Source organism: Venustampulla echinocandica (genome assembly GCF_003357145.1).
Source record: "Venustampulla echinocandica strain BP 5553 chromosome Unknown scaffold_9, whole genome shotgun sequence".
In the NCBI taxonomy this organism is placed as follows: domain Eukaryota; kingdom Fungi; phylum Ascomycota; class Leotiomycetes; order Helotiales; family Pleuroascaceae; genus Venustampulla; species Venustampulla echinocandica.
In genome coordinates this window covers 546,631-573,157 of record NW_022474214.1, presented here as the reverse complement: position 1 = coordinate 573,157, position 26,527 = coordinate 546,631, and the positions used below count along the sequence as shown (strand labels likewise).

Below are 26,527 nucleotides of genomic sequence, written 5' to 3'. Positions count from 1 at the left end.
ACCCAATAGTATAGGCGTCGGAGTCGGTATAGCTATACCTACTACTCAGTATAGTAGTATAGTTAATATTGGGGCCGAACAGTTGGTTTACAACGGAGAACTTGAAGGAGTTACGCAAGCTATTGAGTACGTTAGTTCAATAGCTATACCCCGGCAGAAATATCGGATCTACTCCGACAATCAAGCTGGCCTACACCGCCTAAAAACACCTAGCGATAACCCCGGCCAAGCCTGCCAAATCAGGGCTATTCAGGCTACCGAAGTAGCAATCCAAAAAGGGGCTAGTATCGAGCTAGCTTGGGTTCCAGGGCACACCGATATCGAAAGAAACGGGCTTGCCGATCGCTTAGCTAAGCGAGCTACACTTGAAGAGCCTAGCTTTAATAGTACTAGCTTCGCCTACCTAGGAATGAAAATCAAAGGAATTCGCAGAGCAGAGTAGTTAAGTTATATAAATAACTATACGACAAACAAGCCTAATTCCAACCTATTTAGCTATACTTGCAAGTTTATCTGGAAAATAGGGGCCAGGCTGTTAATTCTACCTAATATATGAAGGGAAACAGCTAGTGCATTTTACTAGCTCAAGCTAGGCCACGGATATCTCAAATCGTACCTATTTAGGCTAGATCGCTCTAATAGCGACTTATGCTAGTATAGTAAGAGAGAGACTCCTGAACACTTTCTCCTCAGCTGTTCGGAGCTCAAAGGGGCTAGATCAGCACTCAAATCGGACTTCAGAGAAGTTAGGCTCACCCTACTCCTGCTGTTATATATAATAGTCGGAATAGCGGCGACAATTAGCTTCCTAAAAGAGACTAGGATCGTAACGAGGTAGTAGTACCTGGTGAGAGCGGACGAGGAAGATTAACTTAACTATACGAAGCTATAGTTGAATATTCGGTCATTTTACTGTTTTTCATTTATTTCGCGTTGTTTTTACTAGGGCTAGGTTCTCACTGTCCCTAGATTATATTAACTCTTACTTTTGTATTTATAATAACTTGTTAGAACTCTAGTTCTAACTATCTTGCTATAGTCTTCGACTTACAAAGGACGTTAAAAGGATTAATCAATCAATCAATCAATCAAACTGTATATACTCGTTGGCTCTGTGACTATCCGGAGCTGCGTGTTGCCAGGCTCGAAGAATGATTCCGGACTGACTCGCACTTTCTTTTGACGTTCGAGGTTCGATGTGTTTAAATCTGCAGAGCTTGCGGTCTCTAGTTAGCTAGCCTTGCAGAAGCTTCTACCCTCTCTTATACTAAACACCTCTGTATATATCAACATTGCTTCTGTCGCAGTTTTTGGAGCTGTGCGTGAACTGACTCAGTCTGGAGAAGGGTTCAAGCGTTGGTTGTGGCCGCTTTCGAGGTGGCTGTTAGCTTGCAATAATAAAAAGTTAAAATTAAAGATAAGTAAATCGAACGGTTATAATCTATATATAATCGGTTCTATAGTACTAGTACTCATATTTTACATTCCTGGGAGCCTATCGATCCCTATCAAATGTTAGAATAATTAAGAAGGCTTCACACTATAGCGAGACCAACTTACATCCGTCGTAGTTCTCAGGGAAGCGCTTCGGCACTTTGCACTTATTGGCCCCATCGATAACCTGTGTCTTGAGGTTCGCACAGGAAGCACCCGTGCATGGGCCGCCATCCATAGCCTTCTGGAGGGAATCACCCTTCCATCCGAAGACGTAATCGCCGTGCTGGCTATATCCGGTTGGGTCTCCGGTGCTTAGGACAAAAGGTTGAGACCCATCCGCGGGCCAATCGGCCTTGTTGTTAAATGCCTTCGTGTCCCAAACGATCTGTAATCATACGTTAATAAATTCGAGTAAGGTTTTATTAGCCCTCGGACACTTGCGATCCCAAAGGCATTTTTACAAGAGTATCATTGATACAGGGTAAGACTACGCACCTCTAGCATGATTTGCGGGATCTTAACCGGATGACTCGCTGGGCAGTCACCACCTGTACTAGAGCCGGTGAACGTGGCTGGTCCAGAAGAAGGATATGCAACGTGAGACTTGTGGTCGGGACTGTCAAGGTTCTTGCCGTCCCAACAACTGTATTTCCCATTAGTACACCAGCCTTTGTAAGAAGGCAACAAGGCGAAGATCTTACGTCGGATACAGGATGTTAGATCGGATGCCACCCAAGCATTGTCCCGCGGGGAGAGTCTCGGTATCCAACCTACACTTGTTAGTTAGCGCAGGTAGGTGACGGCAAGAAGAACACAAACTTGGCGTCGGCACAAGGACTAGCATTGTCACCTCCAAAGTTTGGGCCTGAGAAACAACGGAAACACGTCTGCGACTTCATTCCGCTGCCCTTCTTTGCCCGCTGGGTAGCATCACCAACTAGCATGCGGAAGCCCTGGAGATGACAGTTGATGTAAGTAAATGGTAACCGCTTATCGGAGTTGGACTTACAGGCTTAAAGGCGGTAACCTTGCCCTTGCCGGGCGAGACATAGTAGACAACGAAACCGCCTGAGGTTTGGGTAGTGAACTTATCGTTGAAGAGCAATCTGAAATAATTTATAAGCCCGGTAACGTATAGCTCTATCTTAGGAGTATGTACCTATTAGGAATTTGAGGAACGCGCTTATAACTGCCGTTACGAGCCTTGAAGTACAGGTTGGCCGTCCAATAGTTGGAAAAATCGTCGGCGAAATTGCAGGTGGTGCAAGAAGCAAGATTGCCAATATCAGCACTAGGCATGGAAACATTAAAACTATCCCCTCCTATAACCTGATGCATGTGGGGGGACGGGAGTAAGTCGGGGTTGACCAGAGGGTCGATGCGGTCAATAACGACCTGGGAGCATCCAAATCGCAACATCGTTGAGCCACCACCTCCGCCGAACTGGGGCACTGCCTCCCCGAGTGCCGCAAAGGCGACGAGAGTGCGAGCAGACCAAATCATTGTAGGTTTGGTAGATGTATTAGTCAGCAGCTTGATGGCAGGGACGATATGGTAGTAAAGAAACTGTGAGTCCAGCGAGCCAGCCAGGCTGGGAGCATCGCTCTTATGGATATAGAGATGGAATTGGGACTGCCCAATCTACCTAAGGTACCTTTCTTAGGTCCACCCATGGCGTTTCTAAATAAGTACTTGGATAAAGTACAAGCTTTGCAAATTGTAGAGGGGCGATTCGGTAAGTAGGGGTTCATTAAACGTTATTTTGTCAATATCGCTCTGCCATGCTAGTCTATCAAATATTACGAAGCCTGTCCTCACGACCTATCAGAGATATGCCGATGACGGAAGATGACGCTATGGCCGTATCCATTGAACGTTATTCGCTAGGGAAGTGCACCGAACTATATATTAAAAGGTAGAGTTCAGCCTGTTCCAATCGCTCAAATTGATATATCCAAAACTCGGCACTTTTTCGGTAAGCCTTTCTTTACACAGACGACGTCCTGCTGCCCCTAATTATAGGTAGTATACCTCCTTTTGGATCGCTTATAGACCTAAAACTTGGCCTCTGCTAAATAACTCTGTCTATTACACCACGACGGCACTGGATTGATAGATAATGTATTTCTTAATAATGTCGAAGAGAGCTTTAGCCTTTACTACAGCGAGCTGTGAGACTAAAGTAGGCATTTTTCTAAACGAGGTGATTCGAAGTTGGGCATGCGTTGTTGCAAGTTATATACTAGACTGACATAGAGGTTCCTATTGTTCTTTCAATAACAAGCGATACGGAGATGATATACGTTGAGGTGACTTTATTATTCTGTACTAATAGAGATATTTTGTATTCGAGCGTGTTCTGATTTCTCAAAGACATGATTCGAAGTCAACTTACTCTCAAGAAATTCAGCTTTCTACAACTTGATAGTTGTTTTTTTATTTATCAATATTATTTTAACGTTAGTTTTATCTCGGCGATTATTACAATTCAATAACTAGCTGTATATATTTTATATATTCTCTGGGTTTGATTCTCTATAAACAGACTTCCTCGGTAAAGTTAATAAACGAACTAGAATAAATTATAGTATTATAATATAAACTTCTTATCTAACTAATAGAATTCTTCTTATTAGTAAGTTATATATTATAAATAAATAGTAAAACTTATTTCTAAACTTATATTTTCTAGTCTTCTACTTCAAAATATAAATTTTCAGCAGTAGCAGTATATAGTTATTCGAATATTTTTAGTAGATTTATTATATTATTACAAAGATAATTAATATATTTATATAATATTATAAACTTTGATCTATAATATATTTAGTAATATAATTTAATTAACACATTTAAATTTTTAACTTAATATTAAAACAAGTTTAATCTATACGTTTGATCTACAGGACAGATTAAAAAGAGTGTTTGCCGAAACTAGAGTAAGTAGTAATAGTCTGCCTGGGGAAGATCGCGATTAGCGGAAACCTTTTAGCTACGCTCCATTTCAACTAGTAAACAGTCTAGCTAAGTAAGCGTACAATCCCTCTTGGTATTATCTATGGCCAGATCACAGGGCACATAACTAAATGTCCGGTGTGTGACTCTGCTGTCCTGCCTAGCATGGCAAGTTAACCTGGCATCTCTGCGAAGGCCCACACTGCCTAGGACCGTATTCAGGACAGATTTCTCCCCGCGCGTGTACCCACATACGCCTCCGTATAGAGTGCATCTAGGTTGGGGATACCTTCTATATAAACCGACGGACGGCGACAGCGCACAAGCTGCAATTACGCCAGGCCGGCATATGTTACATGTGCCTTCGTGGAAGAGCCAGAAAACCACCCGGAAACCTCTTCGCGTCATCGCGAACTGCTTTCCGAACCATTCGATGACCATCCTGATGGGAAGTTATACAGCCCTGGGTATTTTGACGACGTAGAAGATCGCGAGGAATACAAACCTGGCGGATTTCATCCTGTTCATCCTGGGGATAACCTTGGAAGAGATAATCGATTCCGAGTCATACACAAGCTTGGAAATGGAGCACTTTCAACAGTATGGCTTTGTCGAGATTACGAGAAGAGCAAGTACGTGGCTTTGAAAATCATCATAGCGGATGCACCTCGCGATGTCTGTTCCGAGTTGAAGGTAGTTCATCGCAAAGATCTAGACCTCGACCAAGCTGGAGGGAAACACATTGCGCTACCCCTCGACCATTTCTGGATTGACGGACCGAGTGGTTCGCATCTTTGTCAAGTACTCCCAGTTTCGGGGCCACGAGTCCCTGTTATATGGCGTACATTTCCAGACCCTAGTAAACCCGCTATAAATATTTCTCTACAAGTCACAAGCGGTTTACAATTTCTTCATAGGAACGGAATTCGTCATGGTGGTTAGTCTTGTACCCTATAATTCCTCGGCCGTATAAGCGTACGAACTAAACTTATTCTCTAGATCTCTGACCCTCGAATATTCTCCTAGGACTTTCGGATCTCGACGGTCTACGCGAAGAACAAGTTGCTATGGAATTAGGGGAGCCTCGAAAGGAGGGACTTCTTACAGAATTAGACGAAACTCCTGGACCATCAGCCCCAAAATACATCGTCCAACCCATTAACCTGGAGGCACTCGACCCTAGGCACCTCATAGACCTAGCCTGTATTATTGACTTCGGCGAGTCATATGATTCATCTAGTCCGCCCGAGGGCCTAGGAATTCCACCAGGCTGCTGCTCACCCGAGCTCATATTTGATAGTTTGGTTGGGATTGCTAGCGATATCTGGGCGCTTGCCTGTACAATTTACGAACTTCGCTCTATGAGTAGGCTTTGTGAAACCTGGGATGGCGATGATGATGAAGTAATCCTGCAAATAGTTAGACTACTAGGAAAGCTCCCTGAACCGTGGTGGCCCTTTTGGGATGCACGAGATCGCTGGTGCAAGGAAGACGGCACACCGATCGTTGATCCTGATATAGGAATAGCCTTTGCGACGCCTTTCACGGTTGATGAACTTATTGCCCTAGGTGTGCACTTCAGGATTGGTAGTGCGACTGGGCCCTGGGTCCCGTGAGGAGAGGGAAATTCTCGGGAACCTTCTCCTCTAAATGTTGAAATACGACCCTCAATCGCGCCTTATAGTTGAATCCGTGTTGGATCATGGTTTAGGCTATGAAGATTAGCGAGACAGATTTTCATAAGGCAATTCGAAGATATAAATGTATCTGACCCAATACGGTGGCTTTCCTCGAGTAGTCGAAAGATGGAGAATATTAATCTATTATGATCAACTGCAACAATTCCTGAATATGATATTGTGGATATAGTTCTGTAGAGTTGGCGAAATCAGCAAGACAGAACCAAATGAGAGTAAGAAATGGCCACCGAAAGCGAGAGCAGGAACGGGACTGAGTATAATAGAGTAGAGCCTGAGCATCCTGAACGGCGGGTGAGGTAAGAGTGGGTGGCGTCTTAGTAGAGCGGCGACATGGGCTAACTACGTTCGAAGCGACGTAAGTTAAGATTCGGTGTAGAATACTATAGAAATTTAGAATCATATTATAAAATGTACGTAGTGCTAAAGTTAGTTACTAATATTTTGCTGTGTACCATGTGTAGGGTTTCGGCCGTAATGTTACATTTAACCTCCCGGGCCCTATGTCTTAATTCTAGTATACAAATGTAGTGTGAGAGACAGTAAGATATCCCTACAATACGCCTAAGACGACGAGGCACATCCGCCGCCTACAATAGCATCCGCCGAGGATCTTCGATATACTCCTTGATCTTCACCAAGAACTGCACTGCTTCCCTACCATCAAGAAGGCGGTGGTCATAAGTCAAAGCCAGATACATCATTGGTCGGATCACGATTTGACCATTGACAACGACAGGTTTATCTTTGATCGCATGCAGCCCCAGAACTGCAGTTTGAGGAAGGTTGATGATTGGGGTGCCCATTAGAGAGCCGAAAACCCCGCCGTTGCTGATGGTGAAGGTACCTCCAGCCATGTCCTCAATTGTAAGCTTGTTATCACGAGCCTGATTTCATGGTCAATGTCAAAACTGAGAGAATACTCGGGTGTTAACATACCTTCTTGCCCAAGTCCGCAATCGCCTTCTCGATTCCAACAAGGTCCATAGCCTCAGTATTTCGGACCACGGGAGTGACCAGGCCCTTCTCAGTGGCAACTGCTACGCTGATATCCACGTAATCCCTATACACGATGGTATCCCCTCCATTTGGACCCTCAATCGATGCGTTAACCGCCGGAATATCTCTCATGGCAAGCACGCAGGCACGGGAGAAAGCACTCATGAAACCGAGTTTTACGCCAGTCTTCTTGAGGATATCGTCCTTGTACAGTTTCCGGAATTCCATAAGTGATGACATATCAACCTCATTGAATGTTGTGAGAGACGCAGCGGTATTTTGTGACTGCTTTAGGCGCTCCGCAATACGCAGCCGCATGCGGTTCATCTTGACCTGTAATGGTATTCAGCACCCATGCATTTGTAAACGCATTCAAGCCACTTACCCTACGCTCTTCACGGCTACCCAATACTGGAGCAGAACTCTTAGGAGCCTCGGCCTGCTTCGGCTCAGGTTTTTTTGGCGGCGGAGATTCTTTTTTCGATGCCGGTTTCGTCTCTTGTGGAGGTGGAGGTGTCGACTTTCCTTCCGGTTTCCCCTCGTCCTTCTTAGGTGACTCTGTATCCGCGGGCTTGACCTCGCCGCTGGAGGCCGGTTCCTTCTCTCCGCCCTCTGGCGCAGCTCCAAGCTCGAGACGGACCAGATCCTGTCCGACAGTCACAGTATCCTCCTCATTGGCCAAAAATTCCTTGATGATACCTGCCTCAAGGGCGTTGACAGCAACATCAATCTGGTAGTAAAAATATTAGAGGGTTGTTCACAGGCCGAAGGGACATCGCACCGTACCTTGTCAGTCTCAATTGATGCGATCTCTTCGTCCTGCGCAACATGGTCGCCAATCTGCTTCGACCATTGCTTCAAAGTGCCCTCGGAGATGGATTCGGCCATCTGCGGCACTTTGACAATATAGTCGGCATATGAACGGAACTGCTGGATAACGGGGGAAGGGTATCGTAAACGTGGCGCTCTCGCAGCTTGCACGAAGCGCGACGCGACCAAGATTTTCCTGGAGAGCATGGCGAATTGAATTGAATCAACAAGGGATAGAGAAACCAAGGAGAATTGGAGATGTAATGAGGATGGGGAGTAGGTTCAAGTATTCTACGGAGTAAGTTCCGAGCGATTTTCCTCAGCCTCATCTCAAGCGACCGCTAAGGTTCGGGACTAGGCAAGCTCCGGACGTGACTTCACTTCAACGTTCCCACAGAGCCGTCCACCCGCCCGTCGCACTCGAACCATTGAACCATTGGCACCATTGAAACCACCACCACCAGCGAACAAAGAGGCATTTCCTGGCCACACATTGAGGAAATCCAAGAGTTGCAGTGCCGCCCGCTGAACGAGTGCCCGCGAGTCTATCGCGCGAAGGCTCGAGATGTCTACCAGGGCAACAGTATCGTGAGTAGCCCGGCATCTAATCGAGCTCTGTGCTGACAGGACCGCCATCCAGATCCCTCTACCGGCGCTCGCTGAAGCTGTCCCTTGACTGGTCGGTCAATCGGTATCTCTGGAGAGGACAAGCGCTGTATATACGATCGTTATTCGAGGCAAACAAGAACATCCGAGATCCAAGACAACAGCGGGCAAGTCCTCGAGCGCTCGGTCAATGGCCTCAATTCTAATATATGATTTTAATTTTAGGCTTTGTTCCAAGAGACTGAAGATTTGCTGGAGAAATGGAAGCACCCGGATCCATATTACCCGCCGACGGCGCCTGGAGGTCAGTGTTGTGATGAGATACAGCCAACGGTACCTACTGGGTTCACGAAGACTCTGACGCGGTTTTCTCTAGGATCTAAATACGAGCGAAATCTCCCAGCCCCAAACCTCGACCGTAAGTACGAGCTAACCGTGCAATTGACTTGGGAACTAATAGTCTTTCTAGCCCCGCCTCACATGCCGATCTAGGTATCCGGAGCCTCAGAGAGCTTCCTGGCAGCTGGCGAATATTTTTGTACATAGCAGAGAAATAGAGAATCATGCGGAGACGATGAACACCACGGATCAGGCTATACCTGCAGAATCTTTTACTATGTAGCATCCCTTACCAATGCTGAAAAGTTATTATGAATTCGGCCATGATCACAGTTAGCGTGAAATACAAAATTTACGAGCCTCAGACTTTGATTTCCCGAGCGAGAGAAATAAACCTGCCATTTGAACTATATGCACCTTATGGACAGCGTTTGAATATGGATTCAAAATCCTAACACCAGCGAGTGAATTATAAACCTATTTTCAAAAGCTATCCCTATTTTCCCACCTCTATATCTAATTGATACTGGAAAATACCGAGTACCGCATTTAGCGATGACCGGACCCAACTCTCGCAAATTCCGTTAAACCGCTAGCGTATAATGATGCAGCACATCAAATAGAACACAAAGCACTTAAGCGTTTAGAATTGTGTAATTGGTTTCTCATTCGTAAGATTGATGTCAGTAGCAATCCTCATCCATTGCCATGGATTTTAATGTACAACCAGAACGCGGAAAAGCAGCCGTGAACCCAGACCCAGACGACACCCCATTATCATAAAAGCAAAACCCTCAAAAAACCCAACCGGCCAAAGAAACAAAATCTATAGCTCTTGGCTGCCAGCGTTCTTTCCACCCTTGGTCGTCTTCTTTGGCAAGAGGTCTGGAGATAGTGTTAGTTGATATTCGAGATGCGCCATGTGGATGGGACTTACTTTGGTGGATGTTGGGCAGGACACCACCTTGTGCGATTGTGACATGTCCAAGGAGCTTGTTCAATTCCTCATCGTTTCGGATGGCGAGTTGGAGATGACGGGGGATGATACGGGTCTTCTTGTTGTCACGGGCGGCGTTGCCGGCCAACTCAAGGATCTCAGCCGCCAGGTACTCGAGAACGGCAGCGAGGTAGACAGGGGCACCTGGAAGACGCGTTAGGTGTTGCAAGACGCGCCGTGGGAAAAGCAAGACTCACCAGCACCGACACGTTGTGCGTAGTTACCCTTTCGGAGCAGACGGTGGACACGACCGACTGGGAATGCGAGACCAGCCTTGGATGATCGGCTGTAGAGAGAAAAGAGGGTTAGCTGTGTTTAAGTGATTGACTTTGAATATCATCTGAATTGGAAATTGTTGAAGCGAGTCCGAGTGTGCAAAAAGAGCGCATCGTATCGTATGTGAGAAAAAGACGCGTCGAATGCACCCGAGATCCCAAGACCCAAAACAAACTCCAAAGCCAGATGGATGACAAGGTGAGCACTCACGATTGCGCGTTCTTGGAGCCGCTGGCCTTTCCTCCGGATTTGCCTCCAGTCATTTTGAAAGAGTTTGGGGGGTGGTTGGTGGTTGGTTTGGGGAGCGGAATCGGTGATGTTAATGGAGACGGCGGAGGGCGATAATACGTGTATAGCGTGCTGGTGATGAAAAGTTGGATGAAGGAAGAAGGTCTACGATGGGGGGGAGCGGCCTGCATTTGTAGTCGGGGCGCGGTGATGCGGGCGTCGCTAATCACTGGGGGAGGGCTGGGGGGTGCTGGGGGCCGCAGGGCGCGTGGTGATTGGTTGCCGGGCCTGCGCAGCCTGCTAACCGCCCTAAGCGAGGCCGCGAGAGCGAGAATCAAAACAAGAAGGCGCAAACACGTCGACGCGGGCGAGGAAGGCGACACGGCCAGCGACACGCTAAGCCCGATGCGCGCGTGGTGGCCCGTGGCCGCAATCACGGCGCTAGCGCGACCAGAAGTACATAACCTCCCAGGCGCGGCTTCTCCATCCTCTTTCCACTTCTCCCTCCCCAATTATTCTCCATCAACACCCGCCATATTCGTCGCACATCACCGCCCCATCCACCAGCTCCATCCACCGTTGACTCTCCAAACCGTATCTACACCACTTTTCACGTCGCTAACCCCCCATCTCCATCCAAAATGGCCCCTAAAGCTGCCGCCGAGAAGAAGCCCGCCAGCAAGGCCCCCGCCTCCAAGGCACCCGCTGAGAAGAAGGAGGCTGGAAAGAAGACGGCCGCCACTGGCGAGAAGAAGAAGCGCACAAAGACACGCAAGGAGACCTACTCTTCCTACATCTACAAAGGTACGCTTTTCTCCCCTCAAGTCGCGCCGCTCTTCGGAAAGCGGGTCGCGTCTCCGATTGTGCGATGCCTATTTGCAAATCTGCTCGCATCTTCCTGATCTTTTCAAAACGCGTCATATATACTTGGGCATTACTAATACGTGCCCTTTAGTCTTGAAGCAAGTCCACCCTGATACTGGTATCTCCAACCGTGCCATGTCAATCCTGAATTCTTTCGTCAATGGTATGCGTTCCCGTTCCCAACCACCTGCTATTTCGATTCCAATATGCTGACGTATCCATCAGACATCTTTGAGCGCGTCGCAACCGAGGCCTCCAAGCTCGCTGCATACAACAAGAAGTCTACCATCTCATCCCGAGAAATCCAAACATCGTAAGTTATAACGCGTCTATTGCAACCGCGTCACCAAACTGACTTGAAATTTAGCGTCCGACTCATCCTCCCCGGTGAACTTGCCAAGCACGCAGTTTCAGAAGGTACCAAGGCAGTTACAAAGTACTCCTCGTCCACGAAATAGGTGGCTTTTCTTTTCTTGCGGGTTTTCACAGGATTTCGGATTTGCTCTGGCTTTGGTTCATCTAGTAAAGATGGTGATGCTTGGGTGATACGAGTCTTTCGGGTCTCTTTAATGCGTTATGGATGGTCTGCTTTTTACGGGGGCAATGTCTGCACGGTCTGCTTTCGGGGTACGTGGCTGTACAATAAATGTCTTCAGAATATGGAATCTGAAGACGCGAATCGAAACATGAATTAAGATCAAACATGCCTTCTCTTGTGTGACCTTCAAACCAACTCCTAACTTATGAGCGCAAAGTTATCACTAGTTGGCTGCATTGGAATCATGGGGATATTTGAACTGCGTTGCCATTTTATATCATAAATTCCGATTATTGGAACTCTTCGCTCAACGGCATGCAAATTGACATATAGGCTCAACCTTTCAATGCCATACGTACTTGATGATGGTTCCGGTCCTGCAACTAATTATACATGACCCTGAAGTCGACATCTACTCTTATCTTTACACATTTAGCCCAAACCAGCCTTGGTGGTCTTGACAACATGGGATACCGGCTGCAAGATGCCCTTGTTGTTGAGAGCACCCAGAGCTGTACCCATGCTCCAGCCCATCTTTTCCAGCATAGCTCTACCTTTGTTCTCAACACCAAGCTCTGGCGCCGATGCTCCAACAATATCTCCATCTCGGTAGCTTGCAGCCCCATTGCCGGCACCGCCACCTCGGCCAGAGCGTTGGTTAACATATGGTTTCCGACCTACATCCATCCGAGGCAGGAAACGCCGTATTAATCTTCCTTCAACAGCAGCAAATTTGCCCTCGACATACACGGAGGTTCGGGCTGTCTTGCACAGGACTGGAAAACGCTTGGCGCCGGATCCAAGAGACTTGGATTTCAAGTTGAAAGCGTTGGCTAATTCGTGAACAATTTTTCGGTCCGCTTTGTCCATGGGAGGGAGCGAGATCCTATGAAAAGTGAGTTGAACGCCTTGAGCAGTGCATTAATGAACTAAGACTTACGTTGTATGATGGCTCATCAAGAAGGTCTTGATCTCCTCGTTCACAGCATGGATACCCATTCCTTCCTTATACTTTGCTTTCAGATCCGTTTTGCCGTTCTTGCTCCCCAAGAGGCCTTGAGCTCGTAGTTCTTCCCGGTGTTGTTTCCGTTCCTTCTTCTTGGTGCGATCGTTGTCCCATGCCGCTTCCATCGAAGCCTCGAGTTCGGAATCGGAGAGATCGAAGGCAACCTTACCCCTGCGCCCTTTTGGCTTCTTCTTGAGGCTGGGGCGTTCAAAATCCATGACGTCGAATCCGTCGTATGCATCGGCCAGAAGACTCGCGGCGGGAAACTCGCCCCGTGGCCGCTGTGCACCACGAGCCTTTGGCTTTTTCTTTGTGGAAATTATGGGTGCGAAACTAAAGGCACTTCTCGAAATGCCCATATCTTCATCGTCTTCGATATCAGCTTCGGCATCGAAAAGCTTCAGTTCGTCAGAGCCCATACCCAACTCTTCCTGTTTGGCGAGCAACCTCGCGATCTGCTCGTCAGTCATGCGGTCTATCCGTCTTTGTAGGAGGTCATCGTCGTCCTCATCCTCATCGTCTTCTTCATCATCATCATCATCGTCTGACTCATGATCGATATCCTCGTCATCCGAATCGCTCGGCTCTTCGGCGAGGAGCTTTCCTTTAGTTTCAAACTCTTCAAGCTGCGCTAAAGCATTGGGACTTGTCAACTTAGAGGCTTCCACCCACTGTGCTTCGTCCACAGTTTCGTTTTTCCAGACAACGAGATACCGGACTCCAGATTTCTGCCCGCTTTTAGATAGTATCCTCTCTATATCTCCCTTGGTCCCATTGAATGCGCTTGGACCGTCGGTATCATATAGTTCTGGATGACCCAAGCCCAGATGAGACGGTTGCCATGCACCAGAAGCAGGTTCTCCAGATGATTCCTCGGTTTGGCCCAGCCACATGTCGTCGTCTGTGCCTCCTAGGTCCCGCCTATGGAATGGATTATCATACAGATCGCTATCCTCATTGTCGATATTCGCAATGTAATCGGCGAGTAAAGCGTCCTCATCATCAATGCGTGCATTGTTTGTGCGACTACGCCGTCCTCGATGCCCTCCCCGACCTCCATGGTGCATTTTGCCGCCCTTGATATTTGAATTGAATGACTCGCTTGATTCCTGGGCTGACCCAACAGGCGGATCTTTCTGATGCAAGACCTCTTCCAGTAATTCCTCTCGCTCGTGAATTTTGTCCTCGATTATTTTGATTCTTGTGTCTATTGTATTCGTCTGTGTGTTGTCTCGTCTCGGTCTACTTGGGATACCTCTACCGCATCGATCTCGTCCGCGGAATAAGATAACCTCCTCACTGGAGTTGGAGGGAGTAGGAGATGCAGCGCGAACGTGTGGCGGGGCCATTCCTGTATCAACTGGATTACTACCAAGCGTATCGATGACAAAGGCAGGCTGTTGTTCGTCGGCATTTGGCGGTGGAGTAGACGGTATTGCACCCGGCGCCCGTCCCTCAGATGTGACTCCCTCCATCTGCATATCTGCTTGTTGTGGCGAGTCCAGGCTCATCTCGGCCAAGGCAGACTCGGCGTGGCCCTCATCTCCCCCATCTCTCCTATCTCTCTCGTCCTTCTCATCCCGGGTATCAAGCGTACCGGCGCAGACGAAATTGACCTTGGTATGTCTTAATTTCTGAACGGGGTTCCCGAAGGCATGATGCTGCGCGGTGTTTTTAGCCACCTGTTGGAGGGTGAAGCCTGCTTGGGACGTCAATTACCCGCCATAAATACACGCAGCTAGAGGTCTGCCGCGATTCTGAGCTTTACTGACCATCCTGGTTTTGCTGTGGCAGAGCTGTGCCATTGAAGGGTACAAACGAGGTCTCGAGCCCACCACGTCGTTTGCCTCCAGATGCGCTGGGGTGGAAATGGCCACGACCTCGTCGAGCACCTTTCCCTCCGCGCGGCATGTTGACAGATTGTATCAGAGGGACTCCCTAAGAAGAGGATGCATCGAGGCCAGGGAACATGTGGGGTTTGTTGGTTGAAGCGAAAATGGGGAGTGAGAGAGGGAGCGAGCGAGCGAGAGCGAGGAAAGTATTGCAGTGCAGGGCTAGCCGAGAGGCTGCCAGGTTGGAGAGGAGCTTATTTATTAGCAGCTTATTTACTGTACGTAGTACTCGGGAGCTACATTTGTACCTTGGATACGAGTACAAGCAGATACGAGTAGGTACGTAACCGAGAGCCTGACCACAAGCAAGTTCTATAAGTACCTACGTAGGGGCTATTTCTTTCCGTTCTTCAACAAAGCATTATGTATATATACGGGGGGAGCACTCCCTACAGAGCACTTCGTAGGCATACGGTCCTTACGAACCCGCCAATCGTGCCTTGTGCTCCGGGAGCGGTTCTAAACTAATAAGCCAGCCCTATCGATATCGATAACGATAACGATTGCCCATATGTACATGTACAGTACATGTACTGTGGCAATTGCGTAGCAATTATGTAGCAATTACGGAGTATGAGTATCATATCAGCCACTATCCGCTATCCAAGCCAGCAGTGGCACTTCGTGCTTGCTTGGTAGTCATGTGTTGCCAGGCACCAGACAGGCTATCTATACCTTATTACCTTACTGTCCCTACTGGCACCTGGCTCTGCGCTACTCGTATCTATCACGCTCCCCGCACGTCTCGCTCAACACCATCTGGACAGGACACCAGATACAAGGGACTTTATTACCTACCTTACGTACTTCAAACCTACATCTCCTTGCCTCGCTGGTAAGCATGTCGCTCATCGCTGCGTGAATGACTAGAGCTTCCGCCACACGGTATTGCTAGACTTATTACCCTTCCCCTTGCGCTGCCGCTTCCGTTGCCATCTGCAGACCGAGATGCTGACAGGTCTAGATACAGGTAGGTAAGGTAGGTAGGTTAGCTATAACCAACCACAATCACAACTACAACTACAACTACGACTGCGACTACAACTACAACCACAACCACAACTACATACGCATACGCATACGCACACACACAAGGACACACATATGCGCACCGTCCCACCGCCTTCCTCCTAATCATCCCTCTTCCTCAAGCTGAGCCAAACCTCACCCAGCAAACGACAGCCCATTCCCCGAGACCGCGTCCCACCGTCCCACCGCCCAAGCACGCTCGACGTACGAGCGAACAGAAGAAGGGACGATGGCGACCGTCGACTTCGGTCGCTATAAGAGGCTGGTGCAATATTTCTGGGATCCCGAACCGACAAATGATGCAGCTTCAAAGTCCCCAATATGGTGCTTGGGACAAGAATATCGACCTTCCGAAGTCGCTCCTCCCACAAAACCTGCAGATCTGTCTCCACCGGGTGGCCTTCCCGTCGATGTTCTATCTCCCGATCAACTAGATACGCCACCCGACAGCATAGCCAGCGGAAGCAGCTTCGATCAAAACTTGGCATATGACGAGGCGAGGAACGCTGAGGATGGTGGGGGCTGGCCTCCCTCCTTCTTGGATGACTTTGAAGCTCGGATCTGGCTCACCTACCGCTCTAATTTCCCCGCCATTCCCAAATCCCAAGATCCATCCGCATTATCGACTATGTCACTCACTGTCAGACTAAGAAGTCAGCTTGGAGACCAGGCCGGATTTACCTCTGATACGGGTTGGGGGTGTATGATTCGATCGGGGCAAAGCGTTCTCGCAAATGCCCTGGTCATGTTAAGACTAGGCAGAGGTTAGCGATTCTCCTGTTATATCAAATACGGATAAGTAATAACAATTCAATAGAGTGGCGCCGGGGCACGTCAAACTTGGACGAACAGGAAATTCTGTCTTTATTTGCAGACGACCCGAAAGCGCCCTACTCCATCCACAAATTTGTGGAACATGGCGCCACGGCCTGCGGAAAGCATCCAGGGGAGTGGTTTGGGCCCTCGGCAACTGCACAATGTATCCAGTGAGGAAGCCTTGCGAATTAGCTGCTAGGGAAATACTTACACATAACAGGGCCTTGACTAATGACCATGGATCCTCGAAGCTACGAGTTTACATAACTGGTAATGGCTCAGACGTATACGAAGATAGTTTTATGCGCATTGCGAAGCCCGATGGGGCGGCGTTTGTGCCAACTCTTGTCTTGGTTGGGACACGGCTGGGGTTGGATAAGATTACCCCGGTCTATTGGGAAGCACTGAAGGCTTCTTTGCAGATGCCGCAGTCGATTGGAATTGCTGGGTAAGACCTGCCCCAACTCTACAAGTCTCCGTGTATTGATTATTAGTAGTGGCCGTCCGTCTTCATCCCATTATTTTATAGGTGTCCAAGGGCCTTATTTCTTTTATTTGGACCCCCATCAAACCAGGCCCGCATTGCCCTTGCCAAAAAGCATCGAAGATTTTACACAAGAAGACATCGATTCCTGCCACACCCGGCGGCTTCGACGACTCCACGTGAAAGAGATGGATCCAAGTATGCTCATAGCCTTCCTAATACGCGATGTAGCAGATTGGAGAGCATGGCGACAAGCTGTGCAGGAAGTTCAAGGGAAGCCCGTAATACACGTAGCAGACAGAGACCCGTCACTAAGTGGTCTCGGTGTTGAGCGTGACGGGGCTATTGACGAGGTTGAGACGTTTGATGATGAGGATGATGGTACCATGTAGAATTGGCAAGGGTTTGGCGGCGTTAGTGAGGTCGATGTCAGCAGGCGTTCGGCATAGGGGTTACATTTAGATTTAGCGCCCATAAGCTCGTGGAAGAAATACCAGAGTCCACGCTCGAAGGATTACCAGCGACGAACAGTAATTTTGATATCCAAATTTATCAACATCAAGATACGTTAGGCTATGGTGTTTGCACATCGACATACGTGTTTTATGCGGTGACCTAGTTCTTCGCGGTTCATTTAGCTGCTCTCCTATTTTCTATCGCTCTACTATAACGTAGGCAAATTGCGCAACTTAGCCACCAGGCTATAATATTCTCCCCCCATAATGCCTAAGCTATAGTAAATGGCTTGGGCATATAGTTTCTATATGACTTTATGATTAATATTCGTTGTTGACTTTATTAACAGCACTATTGATATATGTACGTATTTCTATATTATACGTTCTATATTTATTTATACGACCTCTTTATTTTATGGCGAATTTCCATTGTTATACCTCGACTAATTAATACTATCAAAATATGCTATGCCGTAGACATGTTATGACTCTTCTTTACCTCCTTTATTAAATCTATGCCTTGTAGTAGGCTCTAGTGTCTTTGGTTTTGGATATATGATTATATTCGCATATTTATTTAAAATGATATCGAAATTTTATAGCGCTTTCACTACGCGGTAATACTAATCAATATATAAGACCAGTGGTAAATAGCTAGCACTTGAATTATCATATTATACAGTAACTAGTAAGATACATCCTATTTCAAGGAACCGAGCTATAAGCCGCTTTACATTTATTGAACCCGAAGTGGTTTCAAAAGAAGCATAGCTAATTTAACCTGGATGCTCGTTTTACTACTCGTTCATTTTATATTGCTTTCTTTCCCTTCTTTCCCTTCCCCTTCTCGGCCTTTGTATCGTTTAGTGATTCTTACGATATACTTTGTAAAATACTACTTACTCCTCCTAGTTGGAAATGTGACCCAGCTAAATAAATACTCCCGAGGAAACCCTCTCTAGAATTTATAAATACTGAACTCCTGACATAGCAAAAATTTGTGGTATCAGATGACAGAAGGTTGAGACGCTAACATTGCGGAGCGAGTCTGAGCAACTCTATGTATTATATTTTTCAGGGCGGCTTTAGCTCCTCCCTATCAGCACCAATAAATGACGAGTACAGTCTGATTATGCTCTTGGGGTAGGTAACGGACGAATCACACAGGGGACGAAAATAAAATGACTGGGTATATTAAAGGTAGGACGAAAAGTGCCGAACTAGCCCGCTAAAGTACAACAATGGGTATCAAAAGCGCTAACACCTTCCGCATACAACACATCTAGAAACCTAGTTGATCCACATCTCTCATATCCAGAACTACCATGCAGATCAATGCATCCAAGGACTTGTTATCCTACATCACGGAACATTTCTGCTCTGATGGGTGCTTATAGCTGTCGCCAAACTGCTCCCTGCCCCTTTCCGTCTCCACCGCTACCCGCTTCTCGCGGGCCTCCTTGGGAAAGTACTTCTCAAGAAATTTCTCGAGTGTCGGATCAATGTTATCTGCTCCTAGTTAGTATGTTTAACAAGAAAAACTGCCGCGAAAGGGTTCTAGAGGTAACAATGGTGGGGGTCTTACCTGCGTCCGCTGCCAAGACCACGTCGCCCCTGCAGAGGGGACAAAATCTCTCCCTCTTTCGCTGAAGCGTGACCGCGCAGCTGATGCAGAGAATATGATGGCACTTCATCCGTACTGGTCTCCAAGCTATAGTAAAGCAAATGGGACATAGATAATCATCGATCTGGGGCACGGTCTTGACAAGATCCTGCGTAAGCTGCGAACAGACAGCTTTTGCCATTGTCTCCGACATTGTGGACCTCGAATAGATCAGCTCGGGAAATTTCCTGGTTGCGCCAAGGCGAGTCCTCTTGTCGAATTCTTTTCCGAGAGCTAGTGTTAGCCAATGACTACCTGGAAGGGAAGGACACTCACTCTTGAGAATTTTGTTAACTGCCGTGCGATTAATCTCTTGGAATTTGATATTACGCAAGAGTGTGATATTTATGTTTACGAATCTTTCCAGCGCTTGTCGGCTGGCTGGTAACTTGAACGATTCGACAATCCGCCTGCGTACAACCTCGTTTTGGAACCATTCAAGCTGTTTCGTGGCGGCCTTACTATCTCGAGTGCCATGGTCACGTTCATGGGTTGAAAAGAAGACCATGGCTTGTAGGTAGATGTCGAACAGTTCTCGCCACCTGTATAGATCTGTTTTGCTGAATCTTGAGGGCTTCGTCACGGAAGCGAGATCTTTCGAAAGGGCAACGATCTCATCAGCTAGAGCAGTCTGCTCCCCTGCCTGTAGATCGCCAAGAGTTGCGACTTCGCTCTGCAGCGTCTTGAAGAACTCCGCGTCAAAAGTTAAAGGAACCTCTATCCGTTGGATAACCGGTTCGTCAGCTGAAATTTGGCTTTCTGCAGCTAGAGCTGAGTTGTTTCTGGAAGTTCTGTTAGCAAGGACTTTTAAAAAAATTCGATACATAAGAAGTCATAAGACGTGCAAAGAGTTGGGTACGACCAATTCGCCTCACTTGAGTGTTTTAATTTACCTTCTTAGATAATCAGAGAAGCGCAAGTCTTGAAATGGTAGTACCGTGGTAAACCCTCGACAAGCACGGAATGTACCAAGTGGAAGACGGGGAACACATACTCTGTCGCCGAGCTCTGGGTGCAAGGCGGATATCCATGGCAAGCCCCACAACCGTTTCGCTGTTGCTGGACCAAGGTCTCTAAATATCTCCTGGTATCAGGAGACAGAGTTGCGTCTACGGCAACGCCATTCTTTACAAAGAGAGTGAGTTTGGGCTCGAAAGCCTGATCGTCACCTGCGAGGTATGTTAGTATTCCAAAATGAAGATATGGGGGTAGTGTTTTGCATGTGGCGGTTCGGCCTGGCCCTAACTTACCACTGAAGTCATATTGAAAAGCAATGCTGCTGCCCCTTCCCGATGGACTTGTAGATGGAGATGAGCCGGCGTTGTGCTCCGGCACGAGTCTGGCAAGCGTAGCAGAATCCAGCCCCAAGCTCTCTAGCTCAGACGTGACTTTCTTGATAATCTTTTTGAGAGCTCCATACGGCACAGCGGACTCAACCCAGTGAGGCGGATAGCCCTCTCGGATCAAGGCGGCCTTGAACTCGTGAGCGAATTTCATTGGAACGTACTGTACTCCGTATTACCGGTTATTGGTATGAGCGAGAGATGCGGGGAGGTTGGAGTATTAAGACCAAGGACTGAATATTCCCCTTCTGTCTGAGTGGCCAAAACCAAGACGTGTGACTGGTGACTGACTGAATTGTCTTTGGTGGCGGAAGCCGAGGCCAAGAATTTTGTCTGGGGGATGGCGCAGGATATGGGAACGGGTGAGTGGGAGCTGCATGGAGGTTGCAAAGATGGAATATGGAATGTGGAATGTGGAATGTGGAATATGGAATATCGAGGATGGAAGAGGAGGTTTCCCAACGAAAGATAATTAATAGGATACTATATACCTACGTAGGTAAGGTACCTTGGCAGGTCAATAAGGACGACAAATCTCCCCAGGTGCACGAAGCCAAGATGCAATAATGAGAGAACTATGAGGTAAGCGTGGCGTCGACGCTAGTACAGGCAGTAACCCACGTGGTATCGAGTCCCCTTCTACATTGTACCAAGGACCGACGTATATTAACTGGTTATACGCTTACCACGGGTCTATTGTAACGCCTTTGCGCCGTATTTCTACTAGTAGGTATTGTACCCTAGAACCACGCAGGATCTAGGCCTGATCCTCGTGGCACTAGTGCCGAATAGAATAATAGTTGTTATGGGCCAAGATGCGAGTAACATCCACTGCCACTGCCACTGCCACTGCCACTGCCTGCCTATCAGGTCAAAGTACATGTACAACACTTTGTCCTCTGTATGGAAACCTTTATTACGTAATGCACTTAAGCATTTTATTAAGGTATATTTATAATATTTCGCTGCAAAGGTGTTGGCTTTATTAGCTACAGTAATTTAGGCGTATCTTATCTTACATATTGGATTCTTCTTCGCCACTGTTTGTGCGACTCGGCCTTGCATGCCAACACCAAGACCGCCATCGGCCAGTACGGAAGTACTGGTAGCTTGGCTTGTATTTTGTACCGTCCTACGTCCTACGTACCTCCTAGGCAACTGATGATAAATAATAATATTTTCTACCTGCTAGCAATACGTATCACCACTTCAACACGCAACCAACACCTGTACCAAATAACCTAGGGCTTGTATATTCGCGCCTACGCACCCACATCCACATCCGCATCCATATCCGCATCTTCACCCCACCAAAATCAGATCTAGATATACCAGATACCAGATACCACCCCGCGTCGCCCTCCCCCCCATTCCACCGCTGGCTTACGCCGTGAGAGGTTGCTGCGATGGGCGCTCAGCAATCCTCAGCCCATGGTGCTCCTCCGAATGCCAACGCCGCAGATGTGAAGACCTGTTACTATGAAGTGCTCGGAGTGGACCGCCAGGCGACCGATGATGAGTGTGCATTTTGTTCCTGCCGAATCTCGTTGTCACCACGACTGACCATCTCTATAGGGTGAAGAAGGCATATCGTAAGAAGGCGCTCGAACTGCATCCGGACCGTAACTATGGCGATGTCGAAAATGCGACGGCGAAGTTTGCGGAGGTCCAGTCGGCCCATGAAGTGCTTTCAGATCCTCAAGAACGCGCGTGGTATGATTCGCATAGGGAATCTATCTTGCGCGGGGATGCTGGAGGGGCAGAGGATTCCTTTGAGCACAATGCGCGTATGACCAGTGCCGGGGATATCGTGAGCTTGATCGCCAAATTCAACACCAGTGTGCCATTCACGGACGCCCCGAACGGGTTTTATGGGAGCCTTCAGGGGACGTTTGAAAGCCTTGCTGCCGAAGAAGATTCCGCTTGTGACTGGGCAGGGCTCGAGGCTATGGAATACCCAGGTTTTGGCGGCGCCGAGGACAGCTATGAAGATGTGGTCAAGGACTTCTATAGAGTCTGGATAAATTTCTCCACGAAAAAGTCATTCTCCTGGAGAGACGCCTACCGGACATCGGACGCGCCTGATAGAGCAACACGGAGACTTATAGAGAAGGAGAATAAGAGGTTGAGGGAAGAAGGAATCCGAGAATTCAATGATGCCGTTAGATCGCTTGTCGCCTTTGCAAGGAAGAGGGATCCGAGATACATACAAAATGCCCAGTCAGAAGCGGATAGGCAGAAGATCCTCCGAGATGCTGCCTCTGCGCAAGCTGCCCGATCCAGGGCAGCAAACCAAGCCAAATTTCAGGACCATATTATTCCAGATTGGGCCCGTTCACAGGAGGAGGAAGAAGGCGTAGATGAATTTACCGAGTCGGAAGAGTCCGAGGTCGAGCACATTGAATGTGTTGTCTGCGGCAAGACCTTTAAGAGTGAGAAGCAATATGAGACTCACGAGAAGAGTAAAAAGCATACCAAGGCCGTACAACAACTTCAGAGGGAGATGCGCAGGGAGAACAAACTGTTGAATCTCGATAGCCCAACAACTGGCAGCACCCCTTCCACCCCAATTCCCGAATTTGATAATTTGGAGGTGGACACGATGGACAACGAAGCGAAGAGTGCAATCTCTCAAGCCAACGGGGGCGTTGTTATTCCTCCTGGCGACGATGGCGATATACCTGCAGCCGCCCGCGCCGATGACTTGGTAGACCATAACATAGCAATGGAAGTCCATGTTAAAAGCACCCCAGACTCTGTCTCCGTTTCATCAGAGATAGACGATGAATATGCCCCTAGAGAAGATGTTGAAAGTCGGTTTCAATCACTGACTGGAACCGACCCTGTCCAGTCTGACCGTGGAATCGACCCAGCGGCTGGCAGTGATAGTGGTGGTCGCAGTAATACACAGCCAAAACTGGGCAAAGCGAAAGCGAAACGCGCAAAGAAAGCGGCGAAGGATGCAAAGGAGCCAGACGGGGGAAATGAGGTAATTGTATTGCCTGGTCCTAGGTACGCCAATGTACTGACTTCCAGTAGCATAAATGTGCGGCATGTGCAGAGTCGTTTACGTCGAAGACCAAATTGTTTAATCATATCAAAGAGTATAACCATGCTCAACCTCCACCAAAGGCCGGCAAGGGAAAGAGTAAGAGATAACAATAATGTATCGAAAATTGTGGACAGGCGTTTCTGGGCATGGCAAGGTTGATAGAGCATAGCGGGGCGTCAAGAGAATAGAATTGCTTAAGAGCTTATGATACTAGCCACCGTACACACCGTATGCAACGTCTCAACTCGCAAGTAGCTACCTAGAAGTCACGCAGGAAATGATAGTGATATAAATTTCTATCCCCATTTGTAGTCCGAAGAGATTATGCTATTGCTACGAGTATTATAGCGAACATTGACTGTGCAATCCTGTGTTGCAGCCGCTTGACCTTCTTCAAGCCGTAGACAATGCTTATTATGGCTCCCTTGGAGGTGCCAACAGCTACTTTGTACGATGCATTGCTCTTTACTTCGTACATCCAAAGCTGGCTGGTTCAAAGCTTGTCTCGGTATCTGAACGGAAAAAAGCCTATTTATTGGAACCGGGCCGGCGGGGTCTGGGGCATCGCATCTAACCCCAACCGGCACAAGGATTCCCCGATTACTGGTGGCCCCCGTATCTATCCCGAAGCTATGCCGCAACGTGACGTCTTAACTCGTGAGCTTTCTCGATTGCAATTACACATGAGATGCAGTCAACAGCAAGGCACACTTGAGTGTTAGGCACATATTTCCCCTCCTAAATGTCCATATTGGTGAGTCTCTTGGCCTACAATGCGGACAGTCAGGGACTTGGGTCGCCACCAAAAGGTCTTGTCGCTGAATGATCTCCCCGACGAAGTCTTGCAACACATCCTTTACTATCTCTCCGCCCAAGATGTCTTGTCCAATATCCAGCGGATTTCCAAGCGCTTTTACGCGTTGAGCAATCAGCCTCTGCTCTGGCGACATCACTGTCACACGGCATTCACGTATTGGGATTTGAAACATCGAATCCGGCAAAAATTCTCTGGGGAGGTGGCGGATGTGGACTGGAAGCCGCTCTATATGCACAGGTGCAGGATTGACCGGGAAACAACGAAGATCCTGGATAGCATCCTCCAAGGGCAGGTTGACCGAATTAAGAAGTTCAAAGTGATTGCCAATTTCGGCTATGATGCCAAAGATACGCTGCTTCGACACTGCCACGCGCCTGATGAAGCTGAGGATGTTCTGGCCAGACGGTTAGTTCTTGCCGATATCCTCGTGCACTGTACTCTGACTGACTGAAATTCTAGGTACTACGCCAACGCCGTTCTTGACCATCTACATCGATCAGAGGCTCTCGTAGAGTGGGGCAAGATTGCCAGAGGCGAAATTGTGCCCCTCGAAAGAGCGTTAGGATCGTTTGACTTGTTCGTATTGCACGACCAGTTCGGTGATCTTGAGGAGGTGCGTCAGTAGCTCCCGATGGATCATTGCTTAACTGACCGATAAATTCATAGATATCCGAGATCCTGGATAATCTCGTTGCGCAGCTTCGTATAGAATATCCCGAATTTGGTCAACTTTCTACGCGAAAAAAGGCGATTGCGACGGTAACGTTTCTACGAACACATAATCTCACTGGCATTGCAACAGAGGTGGCGTACAGGGATCTGCAAAATAATTATATCGGCATTGCCTTACAGGACCGAGAGCACCCATCACTGCCCCTGATATCGGTAGCCATCTTCTGCGCTGTTGCGCAAAGATTAGGCTTCGATGCTCGATGTTGCGGGATACCGAATCATGTTCATGCTTTGGTCTTTCCACCTCGACATGAGACGTTAGATGGGAGGTCCTTGATGGGCACCGAATCTTCCCCAGAACCGATGTACCTGGACCCATACCGATCGGACAGAGAGATTCCACTAGAGGGCCTCCAAAGAATGCTATCAGCATGGGGTATCCAACCAACAGATTATGACCGGTTTCTGGCAGAGTCGAGCGCTGCGAGTCTCATACTCCGCACGTCAAGAAATATACTGGCCACAGTTCATGAATTCAGGGGGCATGGCGGAGACGCAGAAAATACGGGTCACCCTACGATACGACTCCATGCTAACCCCTTTGCCGACATGGAGAACGCTTTTTATTCTGCTCTGTGGGCCAACTTTATCTTCGGCCGACCGATACCAAGCTCCGATGGCTACAACCAACGGCATTTCATTCCTCTCATATTAGAAAGATTTGAACGTCTCTACCCAATGGACGCCTCATTGATAGAGCAATATATCTGTCCCTTGTTCAACAACCCGTCAAATGCAGAGCACTGGGAGCTGCATGAGGCTTTGCGGGTAGTCCATGCGGCAGACCAGACCCCTAAACAACTTCGGCTTCGCAACACTACCGCAGCTCGTGATGGGGTGAAGTATAAGGTTGGACAAGTATTCCGTCATAGGAGATATGCGTACACTGCAGTCATTACGGGCTGGGACATAGAATGTGGTATGGGTTCAGATTGGATTGCTTATAATGGGGTAGACTCGTTATCACGGGGTAGGCACCAGAGTTTTTACCATGCACTGTAAGTGTCACATTGGTTATGTCTGAAATAGTAGCTTACGGACAGAACATCTAGTGTCGAAGATACGAGTATCCGCTACGTGGCGGAGGAAAACATCGACATCATGGAGCCAGAAGTACCGGTTTCTCTGATGAGCTTGGCAGGTCGGTTCTTCAAGCGTTGGGACCAGGATAGGCGCTTGTTTGTGTCGAATATACGTGATGAATACCCTGAAGATTAGGATAGTGTACTGCATATACCCAAATGATATCAAATACAGCTATAAAGTATAGGACGTTAGGAATTTTGTCTAAGTGTCTCCTGCATAATATTAACGTATGCCCTAGATCATTGAGATATCTAAATGTACTCGCTCACCTGCAGCTCCACAGTATGGCCCTATTTGTAAATCCTATGGTAGATGCAGTGCTATTGCAGCTAACATAGTATTCTTATCGTCCCTCTTGAACTTAAGGCATGCTACTTTTGTTCTTCGCTCACAACGGCCAGAA

At 47.9% G+C, this 26,527-nt stretch overlaps 9 protein-coding genes across 9 annotated transcripts; 4 read left to right on the top strand and 5 right to left on the bottom strand.

The window, feature by feature from the left end:
* Nucleotides 1–1,479: 1,479 nt before the first annotated feature.
* On the bottom strand, nucleotides 1,480–2,940 carry BP5553_08933 (Uncharacterized protein; the record flags this gene model as incomplete). The annotated part of the gene is made up of 7 exons (XM_032017556.1): nucleotides 1,480–1,505; nucleotides 1,561–1,822; nucleotides 1,933–2,080; nucleotides 2,139–2,207; nucleotides 2,257–2,390; nucleotides 2,447–2,543; nucleotides 2,597–2,940. The coding sequence occupies 7 exons, from the start codon at nucleotides 2,938–2,940 to the stop codon at nucleotides 1,480–1,482; spliced, it is 1,080 nt and encodes a 359-aa protein (XP_031866199.1).
* A 1,583-nt stretch (nucleotides 2,941–4,523) lies between these two features.
* Nucleotides 4,524–6,008, top strand: BP5553_08932 (uncharacterized protein; the record flags this gene model as incomplete). The annotated part of the gene is made up of 3 exons (XM_032017555.1): nucleotides 4,524–4,534; nucleotides 4,734–5,329; nucleotides 5,419–6,008. 3 exons carry the CDS (start codon nucleotides 4,524–4,526, stop codon nucleotides 6,006–6,008), a joined length of 1,197 nt encoding a protein of 398 aa, XP_031866198.1.
* A 671-nt stretch (nucleotides 6,009–6,679) lies between these two features.
* Nucleotides 6,680–8,105, bottom strand: BP5553_08931 (Uncharacterized protein; the record flags this gene model as incomplete). Its single annotated transcript, XM_032017554.1, has 4 exons — nucleotides 6,680–6,976; nucleotides 7,029–7,421; nucleotides 7,474–7,818; nucleotides 7,875–8,105. The coding sequence occupies 4 exons, from the start codon at nucleotides 8,103–8,105 to the stop codon at nucleotides 6,680–6,682; spliced, it is 1,266 nt and encodes a 421-aa protein (XP_031866197.1).
* A 1,564-nt stretch (nucleotides 8,106–9,669) lies between these two features.
* Nucleotides 9,670–10,379, bottom strand: BP5553_08930 (Histone H2A; the record flags this gene model as incomplete). Its single annotated transcript, XM_032017553.1, has 4 exons — nucleotides 9,670–9,728; nucleotides 9,781–9,984; nucleotides 10,038–10,126; nucleotides 10,327–10,379. 4 exons carry the CDS (start codon nucleotides 10,377–10,379, stop codon nucleotides 9,670–9,672), a joined length of 405 nt encoding a protein of 134 aa, XP_031866196.1.
* Nucleotides 10,380–10,985: 606 nt separating this feature from the next.
* Nucleotides 10,986–11,666, top strand: BP5553_08929 (Histone H2B; the record flags this gene model as incomplete). The annotated part of the gene is made up of 4 exons (XM_032017552.1): nucleotides 10,986–11,148; nucleotides 11,300–11,371; nucleotides 11,434–11,521; nucleotides 11,576–11,666. The coding sequence occupies 4 exons, from the start codon at nucleotides 10,986–10,988 to the stop codon at nucleotides 11,664–11,666; spliced, it is 414 nt and encodes a 137-aa protein (XP_031866195.1).
* Nucleotides 11,667–12,178: 512 nt separating this feature from the next.
* On the bottom strand, nucleotides 12,179–14,663 carry BP5553_08928 (uncharacterized protein; the record flags this gene model as incomplete). Its single annotated transcript, XM_032017551.1, has 3 exons — nucleotides 12,179–12,632; nucleotides 12,687–14,451; nucleotides 14,525–14,663. 3 exons carry the CDS (start codon nucleotides 14,661–14,663, stop codon nucleotides 12,179–12,181), a joined length of 2,358 nt encoding a protein of 785 aa, XP_031866194.1.
* A 1,239-nt stretch (nucleotides 14,664–15,902) lies between these two features.
* On the top strand, nucleotides 15,903–17,365 carry BP5553_08927 (Cysteine protease; the record flags this gene model as incomplete). The annotated part of the gene is made up of 4 exons (XM_032017550.1): nucleotides 15,903–16,437; nucleotides 16,491–16,659; nucleotides 16,710–16,937; nucleotides 16,987–17,365. 4 exons carry the CDS (start codon nucleotides 15,903–15,905, stop codon nucleotides 17,363–17,365), a joined length of 1,311 nt encoding a protein of 436 aa, XP_031866193.1.
* Nucleotides 17,366–18,788: 1,423 nt separating this feature from the next.
* BP5553_08926 (RING protein) lies at nucleotides 18,789–20,591 on the bottom strand (the record flags this gene model as incomplete). The annotated part of the gene is made up of 4 exons (XM_032017549.1): nucleotides 18,789–18,940; nucleotides 19,017–19,876; nucleotides 20,089–20,263; nucleotides 20,345–20,591. 4 exons carry the CDS (start codon nucleotides 20,589–20,591, stop codon nucleotides 18,789–18,791), a joined length of 1,434 nt encoding a protein of 477 aa, XP_031866192.1.
* A 1,252-nt stretch (nucleotides 20,592–21,843) lies between these two features.
* Nucleotides 21,844–26,256, top strand: BP5553_08925 (uncharacterized protein; the record flags this gene model as incomplete). Its single annotated transcript, XM_032017548.1, has 7 exons — nucleotides 21,844–21,956; nucleotides 22,013–23,585; nucleotides 23,894–24,146; nucleotides 24,273–24,711; nucleotides 24,766–24,919; nucleotides 24,973–26,036; nucleotides 26,091–26,256. The coding sequence occupies 7 exons, from the start codon at nucleotides 21,844–21,846 to the stop codon at nucleotides 26,254–26,256; spliced, it is 3,762 nt and encodes a 1,253-aa protein (XP_031866191.1).
* Between the last annotated feature and the right edge of the window lie 271 nt (nucleotides 26,257–26,527).